At 38.8% G+C, this 14,997-nt stretch overlaps 1 protein-coding gene across 2 annotated transcripts in view; it reads right to left on the minus strand.

Annotated features, from left to right (window-relative positions):
* grik1a (glutamate receptor, ionotropic, kainate 1a) overlaps positions 1-14,022 on the minus strand; it is a 31,809-nt gene extending 17,787 nt beyond the window's left edge. The window contains exons 1-7 of one of the 2 annotated variants that reach the window (XM_054626599.1): positions 13,754-14,022; positions 5,320-5,487; positions 4,411-4,668; positions 3,006-3,187; positions 2,027-2,080; positions 1,570-1,740; positions 1,308-1,451 (exon numbers count right to left, since the gene is read on the minus strand). In XM_054626599.1, coding sequence (XP_054482574.1) covers positions 1,308-1,451; positions 1,570-1,740; positions 2,027-2,080; positions 3,006-3,187; positions 4,411-4,668; positions 5,320-5,487; positions 13,754-13,835 — 1,059 coding nt within the window. In that variant the 5' untranslated portion in view covers positions 13,836-14,022. The remainder of the gene's footprint in view (positions 1-1,307; positions 1,452-1,569; positions 1,741-2,026; positions 2,081-3,005; positions 3,188-4,410; positions 4,669-5,319; positions 5,488-13,753) is intronic. The other variant, XM_054626598.1, reaches the window with a different exon arrangement.
* Between the last annotated feature and the right edge of the window lie 975 nt (positions 14,023-14,997).

Here is a 14,997-nt window from a genome sequence, read left to right on the forward strand (position 1 = left end):
CTACACAACTAAATTACTTATCTAAATAGGACTGGCTGCCTGGAACCCTGTTGATTTCAAGCACAGGATTTCATATCCTGCACAAAGGGACTGTATTTTATCTTATTGTTACAACACATATAATTTTTTTAACTTGTTGTATACTGCATATATTAGCTAATTTAGGATGAATTCTGACACCCTAAACATACAGTAAGAGATTAAAAACTGATTATTTTCTTCTTTCACTTAATACTGAGAGAGAATAAGGGAGGTATACATAAAAGGTAAGTAGTGCCATGTTACACCAAGCCACTAAAAATGTATAGAGATTTATGTCAAGAATGAACTCAAAAATATGTAATGCTGCAAACCAGCATTCCCCTTTTGGAACAGGATGCTCCCCAAGATGCTGCTTAGGTGGGGTTGAATATGTACTTTTATGTTATAATTGAAATAAAGTTCAAATAAAGTTTTAAAGAAAGTAGTGATCAAGTCATCAAGTCCACAGAAACACTCATTATTGTGCACTAAAATAGCTAGAGGGGAGTGAAAGCATGCAGGTGATATTGCCCAGGATTTAATTTCAGCCATTGAAATGAAAGCTGTGCCCACCTATTCTGCACTCTTGTTATAAATGGTTTTTAATCGAGGGGTGTGTGAGACCTTTTACTGTATCTTTCAATCAAAAATGTTCTTCTAGTGATGAATTCACAGGACCGATGCTTCAAAGATTGGCAATGGCAAACGAAACAATAAGAGGATGAGGAAAGAAACACTGAGACACAAAGACTGAGAGAGGGAGAGAGATAGAGAAAGACTGAGAGAGAGAAAGAGAGATGAGGATTAGAGCACTAAAAAGAGTGAGGGGATTGAATTAAAATGGCGGGCAAAGGCCCTATGCTGGATTTAAGATTTATCTAAAGCGAGATGAATACACTCATGCATCAAAGGCCTCATTTCTGTCTGTAGGCATCCGGTCTGACAGTCAGGCCAAACCATATGCTTTCAACTTTTTAAGTACATAAATACCGTATATTTTCATGTTGTGCACTTTCAGAAGCAAAGCATGGCTTGTCAGAAGGGACCTATGAAGTAACATCTCAAACGAAATGATCTGGCATCCAGTTTTGGTGAGTTCCATGCTTACATTTTGGAAATTTAAAAAATATTTCGCTTACGAAGCCTTTTCAAAACCTACCAAAACATGTCGTTAACCAATGCATAGTGGTCAAACTAAAAGCAACAGGGGTTTTCTTAAGTCATGCTGCTGATGTAACAAGGTTTTTTTCAGTTCTCTGTTATCCAAGGCCTTATCTGACACCGACCTCTTTGAAGAGGTTCATAAAGCGAGGTCCGAAGCGCCAAGGTTTGTGGCGGTGACACTGCAGGGAGCTGACGGTCATCTGAGTGGCACGCTGCGACGCAACGGCAACCATGAACACTGCATCATACATCAAGGCTGCGTCTGTCTGCGGAGGAGGCAGGGAGAGGAAGACGCAGCATACAAATGAGCATCATTGGCTTTAAGCAGAGCAGTTGTTTGTTTTGTCGCTGCCCTGTAATGTAAAATAACAGTATGGTGCTTACAGTCATGATTCCATCCATCAAGCCACTTTCTTGTTTGGGACCCTGTAGTCTTTCCATGGCCCACTTGTCCATCGTGGCGGCCACCCCCGGGTGATCAACGTTCAGCAGTCGGAAGCCTGTCATGTTGACCCCGCTGTAGCGGTAAGGCTCCAGGTCCAACGCAAACAAATCCTTTGAGGGGAGAGAGGAGCAGGAGGGAAAGAAGGATGTGTCGGTTTGTGTTTATGTGTTGTGATGGAGAGAGAAAGAGCCGGACAGAGATTTAAGCTCTAGCACAGGGTGTAACTTTATGAGCCTCCAGATGTGTATCGATGAGTCACAGCAATATGTTTTAACATTCCCAGTATATTTAAAGGCCAGTTCAAGGCCAAATGACCACATTAAAAATGAGCTTGGTTTTAACTTTTCCGGTATCTCCCATAAAACAACTTTATTCGTTTACAGTTTTCTAACTCACCAAAGTCGTGAAGAAGAAATGGTAGTACTCTGTCATCATTCCCATTGATGAGAGCTGCAAATTGAGAAGAAGACATAAAGTAATAAAAGACAATGTCAGGCCGTGTTGCTTATTTAAAATGACTTTTAGTACTTTTAGTCCTCAAAAGCCTCCCCTCAGAGGAAATACCACAACATGGTAAGCACATCACATAAAAGGCTTCACTTTATGGTCATGAAAAATGAATTATCAGTCCGTTGCAGTCGTGTTCGTTCTTGGGCACTGGAGTGTTAAATACACTCTGAAGAGGATGATTTTCTCTTAAAGTTGTTGACTTACTCCCCCTAAAATGATGAGTTGTCCAGTGCTTCAGCTAAAGTGTCACATCTTCAATAAGAAAGTATTTCTGCTGGTCATATCCCTCTTGTGTAGTGTATTTAATATGTTACACATTGATATGTTTAGGTTTTTTATGACATTCAAAACAGGGTACCACTATAAACAAATAAGAATAAAAAATTCATGAATTTTACTCTGCCTTAGTTTTAAATCAATCAATGTGTAAAAGTTAAAGTTTTGTCCTTGATAATTGTTATTGATTGCCAATATAAATATAAAAAATATATATAAATGTAGTTGTACAAATACTCCAGACTACAGAAATGGATATCAGATGTTTCACTGCTTAGTCCATCGGGCGTGTTGGAATTGGTGCACACTAGAAAAGTCACAAAATAAATTTCAGCATGTCTGTTTATTTCATAAATAGCGCAGTTGACCATCTGTGTTAAATCAGCTAAATAGTAATAAATCCGTGTGATGGGAAATTAGTTGTGCACCATTTAAAATGCTGACTTTGATAAGGGAAGTGCTTTTTCATCCTTGTAATTATCATATCCTTTCATGGCTGACATTCAAATGTAAGAAGGTGTTGCCCCTTAAGGACACATAAATGTTTTGTAAAATCTGTCGAACAAACTAATCTGAAGATCAATCAAACCTGTTTGAGGAGCTCCGAAGCCATGCGATAGGAGCAGTCAAAGAGAATAAAAAATTCTTTGTCTTTTTTCAGTTCCTTAAGCAGCGGTCGGGCATCTTGGTTACCCGGGGTCAGCTGACGGATCTTGATCTTCAGGTTGAACTTTGCCGGAGCTTTTATCAACTCCTGCATCCGCATCAGACCTACAAAAAAAAAATGATCAGGACTTTGACCCCTATCCTTTAACTGAGTGATGTGATCCCCATCAACTGCATCATCTAGTTGTACAACGTCTTGTAAAAACAAACCTGTGTTGTATAGCCTGTGAACACACCCCACATTCCTGTATCTTCAGTATGTTTTGTGTATCGTATGTGAACAACAGTTTGTAACTAGGCAGGTGTATGTCTGCGTGACATTTCAGGAAAATACATTTCTGATCGAAAAATAAAAGACAAAAAAAAAAATCTATAAACTATGACATTTCAGCAGCGGCATTTCAAACTCTCTGGGCCATTGGTAGAGACTCACTCTAAATTGGACACCGCTGGATTTGAGGCCATCGTGTTATGGTTTGGCTCTCTGTAGCGTAAAGGCAGAGGTACTACTGGCAGCTGTTTGATATGAAGAACTCGTGCCCTGTCACAGATTGGGTTCACTAGCCAGTATGAGGAAGGTGACCACGGTAGACAGTGGAATTGCTTTTTGTGAGTAATTATAACCTTGACATATGAATATATTGTAAAGGTCCAAAAAACACAAGCCAGCCTTTTTGACCTCTTCTCACTCACAATTCTTCACTTGAAATGTCAATGTAATGACTGACATCCAGTAAAACAGTGGGAAATAAAAATCATTAGCAAAATGCAGTCTTCAGTCAGTTATTATTGTATGCATTCAGAAAAAGTGTAGGGTTTTTTTAGGAGTAGAGCTGGGTGATATATCGTTATAATAGTGCTATCATAATATAAGAAAAGATCTTGACTGGTGATTAAATTGCTATTGTGTTTCCTGATGTTAAATACTACATTACAGATTAAGGGAGAAATGCAATTTTTCTGTTGTAGAGTGAAATGAGCTCTACTGTTTGATCATAATATCCACCATCCTTCATCAAGGATGAGGTTTTTTTAGTCTCCTTTTATGTTATATATTTTCTGAAAGCAAAATTAGTTCATACCATTATATTTGGTCAACCAATAATTTTGTTAAATTGATATCCCGCGACTCCATCCTGCTGATACTACTGCTCTTCTGCAAATTTTATTTTATTTCCACATGAAAGGCTGACTAAATCAAGTGGGCTCATCTTCCATTATTTCCCTTTTCATGCATGGCAGAATATAATGATTTCTTAAAGTATATCTTTGACTCAGTTTTGAAATTTACAATGACAATCCGACTGATAAAAAACATTTGGCCCTACCTGTGCTGTCCTCATAGACCACTGTCAGCTTCCGCCATTTAAAGAAAGTGACCACGTCCAGGATGGCCCTGGCGATGGCGGTGTACTCGGGATACAGGTTGATGAAGAAGGTGTCTTTGTTGTCCACTGACGGGTGTTTCCAGCGGGTCTGAATGTGAGGGACCTCCAGAGCGTTGCAGATGGACTGAACAGCACTGACAGAGGAGCTGTGAGAAGGGCCGAACACGGCGACCACCCCAAGAGCTAGCTGGTCGCACACTAGTGGTAGGAACACAAAGCCAGGTTGGTATTTTTACAGGTTGTTGAGATTGTTTCTCAAACAAAGTCCATTAGAAACTATTAAAACAGAAGCTTTTTATATAATTTACAATAGCATGGTTTTGATAAGGAACTGAAGAAGCCTATTTTTCCTTTCACTGTAGCCTACCATAATACTAAATGCCGACATTAGCTTTAGTTAATGTGATCAGCAGTCGCTCTCAATGAAAGAAAAATACACATATTTCACTGGTTAGGGTTTCATATTTTGTTTATGCAATTAGAAACTTAATACAAATCGATGTTTGGAGAACTTAAAATGGATATTTCTCTATCTATGCTTTCGATCCCCTGTATCCAGCACTTGATTATGCTAATCATATTTGTCCTAATATTTCACATATCTACAAAATGCATGCAGATACATTAAATTGGCATAGATTCATTCCCCACTGTGCATAAGAGAAAAAATAGTTAAATTAGCATTAAATCAAAGTAACCTTTAAAAACTAGAGATTGTAATTTCACACTTGCCGGGACACAAAATCCACAAAAGAAACATGAATGATTTATGCGATTATGTTGTCATCACTAACAGTATAACAGGTAAACTCTGAAGCTTAACATATATGTCTTTTAATCATTTCCTACCTCTCCTTGAAGCCTCAAAGCCATCAAAGAGGTTGATCCTCTGAATGTCGTAGGTGAGGGTAGTGTTGGGCATCAGGGTCTTGTTACGGTTTATGTTATTCACAGCAAACTTGAAAGCCAGCTCATCCATACTCACAAGCTCGCTCTCCCGGGTCTCAAAAATACCACCTGCACATGGAGATGAAGGACAAAGACAAAGACACTGTCACTGCAACAGACTCTGTGATAACAGATATTACATTAATGGATTATGTGCTCCTGTGTGGGTTGAGAAATGTTGCAAGCTTTGGTTAAATGGAAGCCTTTCAAAGCAAGACAGGGCTTCCAAAAACCTTCTGGTATTATTTTAAGGATTGACCGAGTGGTGGAAGGATAACACACGGAGGCCGGGGTAATCATCGACCCGTGTGTTTTTTATTCAAAGTTTACACACAAGCAGTTGAGACTTTTTTAAGTGTGGTCATGAATATAGAAAATGAATGAATGAATGAATGAATGAAAAAAGAGTTTCTTAAGAACATAACCAGATCCACATAACTAAAGAGAAGTTAGGCTAGGGCCAAGGCTATTGGCAGCTAGCATCAAGCAGCCAGTAGGTGTGCACCTGAACTGAACCAGCTTAATCCCAACCAGGAACTAACTTTGAGAAGCTTCAACACCTTGATTTTGAACAAGAAGCTCCTCCCACAGACAAACCAAATATACCCCATAATCTACTAAAACAATGGAGTTACATTTTTATTGTTAATCTATGAACTGTTAACTTAGTTAATTTACTTGATAGTATGGAAACCACTTTCTAATAAAGCACACTAAAGGGTGCAACAAATAACTTTATTTATGGTTATTAAGTAATGCTTTATACATGTATAAGCTATAAATAAGAACACATTTTGGTTTGTCAGATTGCAAAGAAAACATTGCATTGTGTAGTATTATCATTACATCATTCATATATATTTGTTACAAAGCAGCACTGCACTCTGCACAATCTTAAATTACACCAAATGTTCTCTGATTTAATGAGGGTCAATTCAAATATTTATTTTAATGCAAACCAAATCACCTGGCCATAAACAAATCCATAAATATTATTTTGTCCACAATAAAAAAATGTAGTTTCATATCTCCAGCTTCAATATTCAGAGAATTAATTAAAGGAGTTCCCACAGAAGCATGCAAATGAAGATGCATATTAAGTACTCAAAGATTATACAATTATACATTTTTATCTAAGGCATAAAGTAAATTCTCAACACTCTGTTTCTCTAAGTGGGGAGGAGCTGCTCTTCCACTGTTCTGACTTTATCTATATGGGGACCCAGGGCCACAAACAACTTGCTACATGGACCAGCTGTCAGCAGGCTTTGAAGAAACAATGATGTTCAGACAGACTTCTGAAATTGCCACTAAACTCCTCATCAACATCTTGTCATCCGGGTGCAGAAGATGTGAAGTGTGGACTCACAGGCAAGATGAGTTGGAAGTAGGGTAATTGCTACCACAGTGTGAAAGGGCAGGAAATAAAAAGGCGGTAAGAGCTTCTCGTGTAGTTCAAAACGGTCTTATGAAAGAAAATATTGTATTACCAAACCAGCTCTGGGTTTTGGAGCCTAACAAAGTATTGAGGTTGAATAGTCTGACCAAACTGCCCAACCTAAAAGGGCAACACAGAACAAGTTTACAAATCCAGTGCAAAGACTATATATGTATTGACTGGATCTGCACTGTTTTTTTATGTACCTGATCCCTGCAGTAACACTGTAAAGTTCTTCAGGGATTGTGTAACTGATCGTTTGAAGTATAAATCCCAGACCCAGCTTTTCATTTCCACAGACAGGCAGTGATAACGGTCCAGAGGAGACGTTTGAGGCAGTCTGACTCATTGGGCAGCCACAACAGGGTGATGATTAATTTAACCTGGTTATTTGATGCTTACATATAGCAAGACACTATAATAAGGGAGTTAGAGGAAAAACATATCAGAACGTTGTGTGCGCTTGGTAACAACTGCTGGTCAAGTACTTAACGTGTAGTACAGCTAGAGGAGCTCCATGTGTCGTATTGAGATTAGCAGAAATCAATCACAGTCACAGTGCACATCTTCCACACAGTACATGTTGCCAACCTAATTTAATGTCTGGCTGTGTAAATTGGCAAACATGATCAACAGTCGATACATGTCAATCCCTCAAAATGACTTCTCTGTTAAGTTTTGATTGGTTTTCTATGCATGCTTAAGGAATGTTTATTTGTTTAAAAACGCCACAGACTTTCATGAATTTAAAACGCACACACAAATACTACACACACTACCAGTATTCAAACACGTATATACGCAGTCTAAAAATGTCAAAAGTCCTTGTAAATGTAAGGGCAGCCAATTGGTAATTAATAATCAAGAACCATTAGGCCATTAAAATATAAAAAAATAAAAACAATATTGTTCCTTCTGCAATTCCTGAGATTATCAAGTGCACTGCTGTAACAGTTCAACGGATGGATGTGAGATTTATCTCCCTGCCGCGCTGGGAGGACAACATCCAATAAAAAGCTGAAGAACAAATCTGAGCTTTGTGCCAACCTGTCACGCAAACCTGATCAATCTCTTCAAAAACCCATGGGGAGATAAAGATGATTGTTTGTGTTTGTGTTTGCGTGTGCGTGTGCGTGTGCGTGTGTGTGTGCCTGCATGGAAAATCTCATCCCATCCATCCGTCACTTCACTATTTAATTACAAATAATTATGTTTTACATTAGTCATGCGTCATCACTTCATGCTGAGCAGCTTGAACTCTACTGTGGGTTGTGACTGCTGCAGTCATAAAAATGGCATTTTACTTTTAAGCAAGGTGTTTTTTTTCCATTCAAATGAATTAATGCACCTCTGAGCACTAAAAGCATTCATTCAGCTACCAAATAATGAGAAATAATTTGCCCCTGGAACACGTATCAATATGGCCAATCAGGGAGCATAAATGGGCACTAAAAGTTTCAGAGGACCCACAGGACTCCGTAAATGCCTTTTAACATGCGTTTGGAGTTTACAATGCAGGTGGAATTTATCTGCATAAAATATAAGCACACACAAGATGCACTGAGGCTGGGTTAAACACAGGATGGCTCATTATGGTCAAACTGAGGATGAGTGCAATAAACATAAAATCAAAGTTGTTTTCCATTTCCCTCAGTAATGATTGTTTGTGTAAGATTTTTGTTATTTAACATGGTTTTATGGTATTTATTTTTAATTAGAAGGTTCAAAAGATACGGAGTAGTTGTGATACAGAAAGGAGAAAAATAACAGTCAAGAGACGAACTGATGGTGTCACAGTTTTGTGTTTTGGTGAAGTGAACCAATGCAAAATTATCTATTTTGTCATTTTTAACAACAACTTTTTGACTCGCAGATAACAACTTGTGTTTACCTGCTATTTGCATAAAGATAACTGTAGTTCATGTCTCACATCACATTTTCATCATTAGAAGTCAAACCGCCACAGCCCTATAATGCTAGATTAACACACTACTGGACTACAATGGAATGATTCATGGATGATTATGTGTTATTATGGTGCATTTGCATTCAGGCTTTATATTCCTAATTAATGTACTACCAGGTTCAACTGACTTTCACACTGTAGTGTGTAAAAAAAACATAGTTCCCTCTCATTGAGGGGGGGAGAGAAAATAATTATTTCTTCTTCATCTGTTTAACCTCCAGAAGGTGATCAATACAAAGCATGTTGAGGTTGAGTCATCTTTTATTTAGCACGACATTTCATTGGAGGACAGTTACACATCAAACTGTCCCTCAGTACTTGACAAAGAAGGAATGTGGCTCTTTCCATAAGTGTACTGAGGGATCTCTGGACAAGAGAGTTCTCCTTTTTGCTGACAGGGAGAAGAACTAGTGCCATCTGTGTTTCTCTGAAAAACAGAGATGTGCACTTTGGCTACGGGCACGAGAAAATGCTTCTGGGAGGTTGGAAAAAATGGGGTCGCAGGTGTCAAACTTTATGACAGACATTTCACTGCAACCTGGCTGAGACAACACAAGCGAGACGCACAAATGGGCAGACAAGGCAAAAATGCAATCAGGGATGTCAGATGCGAAAAAACAGAATAAGAGAGACAGACAGAAATTGAAAATGACTGCAAGGGCACCAAAAAGGCTTGCGGGTGTATCTGAAAGTCAACATGATCTACATCACTATCAGTTTGCACTTGAATTTGTGAGAATGATGTACAAGAAGAAACATTTTATATTTTTTGTCCAGAAATCAACCACAATGCTATTCAGCTCAAGATAATTAGCCTCAATTGTAGCATTTTGACATATTTATCTAAGATTTCTCTTTAGGAACTTGACCATTTACACCAAAACAAAGGGAATTAAAAGCTGTTTGTACAGTGAAAGCAGAATGTGTTGCAGCTGAAAGCATGTTGGCAAAAGAAACAGCTTCCTTTCAGGTTGAGTCTCTCGCAAAAAGGGGCATGAATGTGACACTGTTTTGCTCACAACCCTGAACTCAATCTGCACGTCACAAGAAAAGCCTCAGAATCAATATGTACAAATTGATACGCGTTATCAATGCAAACTACAGCTCCCTCTCCTCACTCACAACCAAAAGTTCTGGGTTTCTGCCCAGAACGATCACACTACCGAGGCAGCCAACTCCACAGTATATCAGTGTATACATCTTCAACAGAAGTGAGGCCAACTTTCGAAAAAACCTCTGGCAATTTGGCTGCAGAGAGATTCATTCGTTTTCCTAATGGCCAGTTGTTGGAGAGAAAGGAACTAATGAATAAAATTAAGCGGGTGCCCTTTTTATAGATGCAGGTTACAGCTCCAACTTAACTTCGATTTAACATAAAGTGAAACCTTGAGCCAAACTTCTGAGATTTTTTCTCACTCTCTTACACACTCACACGCACACACATGCAGGGATGCAAATGCACACACCGAGAAACTGATAGTGTAAGTCTTTTAGAGTGGTGGGAATTTCTGGACTTGTGTTGAGGTGAACCATCAAAGCTGAACTTATTGGTCTTGAATGGTCCTGAATATTAATGTGTGACCCAGAGCTAAACTCCAGATCTGAAACACTCCGCATGTGCAACTGTCGACCTGATAAAATGAACAAATGCTGCTCGTAGTAAAAAGATAGACAGGCGAGCGTCCATCAAGATTTTCTCAAAATATGTAACCTAAAATAGAATTATTATATTATGGGTGGAAAAAATATATTTCCTGAATACCAGTTAACAAACACACATGTTTACAGATAAAATATACATTGATGTTTACAGGATGTCAGCTGATAAGGGACAAGGAATTGCAATAGAGAAACATCAATATATGCTCGATGTTGTTAATGACTTGATAATCTATCAACACAACAGTAACAGTATTTTTTCAAATCAGCAATAAGGAAACAGACAGTTATGTGCTCTAACAAAAATTTTACTTGGACTTGGATTTTATTTTCATTAAGGAAAATACTGCAGTGCCTGATACACCCATGGATATATAAAACCTAGATACAACATTACATTACATTACATTACAGTCATTTAGCAGACGCTTTTATCCAAAGCGACTTACAGGAAGTGTATTCAACATAGGTATTCAAGAGAACTACTAGTCACCAGAAGTCATAAGTGCATCTCCTTTCTTAAACAAGCATCTCAAAGCATAAACCAGAGCAAAAGTATAGTGCAGAGGCAAAATACTACGAAAACAATAATTGCAACAGACTAATCCGAATATAGTAAGTGCTACAAACTACTACGAATAGGATAAGTGCAGTAAACAAATACAAATTCAATAAGTGCAGCGAACTGATACAAATACAGTAAGTGCAACAACTAATACGAGTGCAATAAGTGCTACGAGGAAGGCTCAGGGTAGTACTTCTTGAAGAGGTGAGTTTTCAGCCTGCGCCTAAAGATGGGCAGCGACTCTGCTGTCCTGACGTCGGTGGGGAGTTCATTCCACCACTGAGGGGCCAGGACAGAAAAAAGCTGTGACCGGGTGGATCGGCCGGAGGGACCTCTGAGCAACGGGGAAACCAATCGCCCCGAGGCAGCAGAGCGAAGTGGTCGGGCGGGGGTGTAGGGCTTGACCAAGGCCTGGAGATAGGAAGGAGCTGTTCCTTTCACTGCCCTGTAGGCTAGCACCAGAGTCTTAAACTGGATGCGAGCTCTTACAGGGAGCCAGTGTAGAGAACGTTTGCCATTTTTGAGAGGTCATAATCGGCTAGTTAACACATACAATATGTATTAAAAGATGCATTCTTCACCACAAAATCTATAACTATCTTAGTTCTGAACTCAAATTTGGTTAGTTATAATTCTGAAAAATTGAACATGATACTGGTCTGTTATTGGAATAACTGGCGTAAAAAAATCTGTTGGGTTGACTAGTTGTGAGCCATTTGGCTGGTGTACATATTATGAAATTCAATGTGACCTTTTCTCCTTTTGGCAAGCTCTTTAATGTCCCCCTCCACTCAAAATGTGTTTCAGTTATTGATGCTTCACTTAGATGTTTGGGCTTCACTGTGCAGAATGATGTATGTGCAGGGTTTGTTGTGTTACTTTGCGCTCTTCTTAAATCTGAGTTTAACATGTATGTACAGGCAGGATTTGTGACATTACAACTATTTTCGTCGAGCGATGTGGATACTTGAATCCTCCAGTGCACAAACACAGAGACATTTACTGAATTAATATCTTGTTCCACGCAGTTAAACTTTTGAAACGTTTGCATATTTTGATTTTTCAGTGAGGGAGAAAGAGTAGCTCTTAAGTAGGTGACTGAACCTTTTTTGTGGAAAAACCATATTAGACACCAAAAATGTATCAAAACAGAGTATTTAATAGGTTTTATATGCTGTATGTTATTATGAGTACTTATGTTATAAGTCTTAAAACATGTATGATTTGGATCTTCAATTTGATCAGAAACCCTAAATAGACTGTTTGGCAAGCTACTCGGTCACAAGGCACAACCAGCAGAGGGATATTTCACCTAAATGTACGCTTACAACCAAGAACGTTAAATTATTTAGGGTCATAATGACCCCATTTAGTTGTTAATATACAGTATGTTACTGCACCTTCATTATCAGATTGTCAAACATTATAGAATATATTTAAAAAAAATAAAAACCATGCTTTTAGTGTAAAAAAATAAGATGAATAAAGACCTGCATTTTTTTTAACTCTATCTCAAAATAGTCCGTATACAATGGTGCTGTATTGTATCTGATCCAGGACCAGTACTGCATGTAAACCTCGTCTATACCTCTCCAAGTTAGGAACAGGTGTCAGTGACACCAATTCTCAATTTATTCAGTCGATTACATTCACATATTAGAGTTTGACTCCAGTGTGAATCTAAGCCTGAAAATGAGACACTCGGATAATGAACACAGCCCACAGCGTTCACCAGCCTCCTCCAGTCTAATCAAGTCCAGGTGAAGCTCCCTCACTCCTCTTTACTGCCCGCCATATAACAGCAGGACTGATGATTACATCGCGCCCCCGCTGGCTACATTACATCCATCTCAGTGATGGATAGGATTCAGCTCTTTGTAAAGATCAGCTGGGGGAAGTAGTTTGAATGAAAATGCCCCAACAGGAGTGTGTCTGGTGGCCAGAGCAGTCTTCAGGGAGGAATCGATAATCTATTACTTTCAGCGTTTTGTGTGTCTGGGTGTGTGTGTAGACTTCTGTATAATGTAACTTGAAATCTGATTTCAATTGAAATTATTTAAATCCATCATACAAACACTCTGATGGCAAAGTCTGCTAAAAGTTGAGACATAATTCTAGTCATAATAATTATTGCATTTTTTTAAATATTTTGATAAAGTTATGATCACCAGCAAGACTCAAGACTTCAAGATTATGAATTAATAAATGTGAGTGTTTAATTTATCAGCTCAGAGGGCTCCCCTACATTTGAATTTCTGACTAATGTTCCAACCTTTGTTTTTCTGCATAGTAATTGGATTTGTCGACTCAAAACGGGCTGATAGGTGTTAACATTTATTTCCAATTAACCAGAGGGGAGAGAAGTTGTCAAAGTGTGTTTTGTCCTTTGATGCAGCCAGGTAACCTTTTCCTCCGTTCTGACAGATCCTCACTGACAGTATAACCCAGATAATATGGAGAGCAAGTAAAGCCATTATCCCAAGGCATAAAATACCTCTGAAGTGATCCCACATCGGTATAAAATCTACATAAAATAAAAAAAACTTTAAGGTCACAACATCTGTATTTGCACAGGGTACCTGGAACAACATGTGGTGACAGGTGCTCTTCTATCTCTTGTATAAAATGGAACAATTAATATTCACAACACTTGGTTGAATTGAGACAGGCCAACACAACACCGTGCGTAAACAGCTGTTGCGCTTACCGATTCGGAGGACTTGTGTTGAGCTCAGACAGAGCTGCGCTGCAAGGAGAAGACGGAAGAAAAGTCTCTTTCTTTCCTCCATAGTGCTCCAGGCGAACTCACCGCGGGTATTGACACCATGACAGAAAGAAACGGTCTCTATCCAAGCGCTGAAACACCTGACGTGCCATGCCAGCGCGCAATACAAGTTGTATTCCCAATTCGATCCTTTGCACTCCGCATCACCCCGTCCGCACCAAATGAACGATAAATGATGTCTACCAGTGACGTGGATCCCAACTTTCCACTACAAAATCAATCCCACTAACATGTTCTGTGCAACAACAACAAAGAACTGGCGGCGAAGAAACGGTGAGGCAGAGGATGCGCGTCCACTTTTAATCACTAGTCAGGCAGGAGCTGAGGAGAGTGGTGGGAGTGGATCAGTGCAACGCACGCCGAAATGTAATTGATTTCCGGTACGCCTTTTCAAAATAGAAATTATATATATATTTAATTAGGGGAGAACTGGGTGGGTCGTCACACTTTTAACTGTATTTAAATGGTTCAAATACTGGTTCAAACACTATTGGGTTGGTTGTTCCAATATTCTTTTTTTTATTATTATTTTGAAGGGGAAAATTAAAATGAGGGTACTCTTAAAAATGTATTTGAAAAGTTTCTATTGAAATCCAGCAACCCAACACTTCCCTCCTGCATAGGGAAACATAATCAAGAAAAATCATTCCTTAATGTTCATTTTTCCTTATCAAGTAATAGACAACCAACCCTGAAGAGAATCTCCAACTGGGAGTTGTTGCTAGAGACTCAGCTAAGAACCACATGTTATAGCCCAGCTAAAAAAAGTCTAAACTAGAGCTTTCCCTTCATATTATATTATTAACCAATTGTGTAAAAGCCCAGATAGGGAAATAGAAGAGCGGGGTATTTACATTTTGAAATGAAAAACAAAAAGTTCTCTCACCTCAATGTCAAGTGCCTTAAAAGTCCTCTGACCCCAATTCTGAAAAATGTCAGTAGGTCCTACCAACGTTTTTTTCCTGCGCCCTTTTGGGAGGAGATCTAATGGGTATGCAACCACCTGTTCTCCCATAATAACCTTTACCTTGATTTATTGAGGAAGTAGACACGTCAAGGCATTTAATCAGTGTTTTTGTTATTCTACTGTTCAAAGAAATGATGGAAAGTTTGTGACCCCTAAAAGCTCATGTTGCATATATGTAGCTTACTTCGGCTACAGCTGT

Source organism: Anoplopoma fimbria, chromosome 24 (assembly GCF_027596085.1).
Source record: "Anoplopoma fimbria isolate UVic2021 breed Golden Eagle Sablefish chromosome 24, Afim_UVic_2022, whole genome shotgun sequence".
Lineage (NCBI taxonomy): Eukaryota > Metazoa > Chordata > Actinopteri > Perciformes > Anoplopomatidae > Anoplopoma > Anoplopoma fimbria.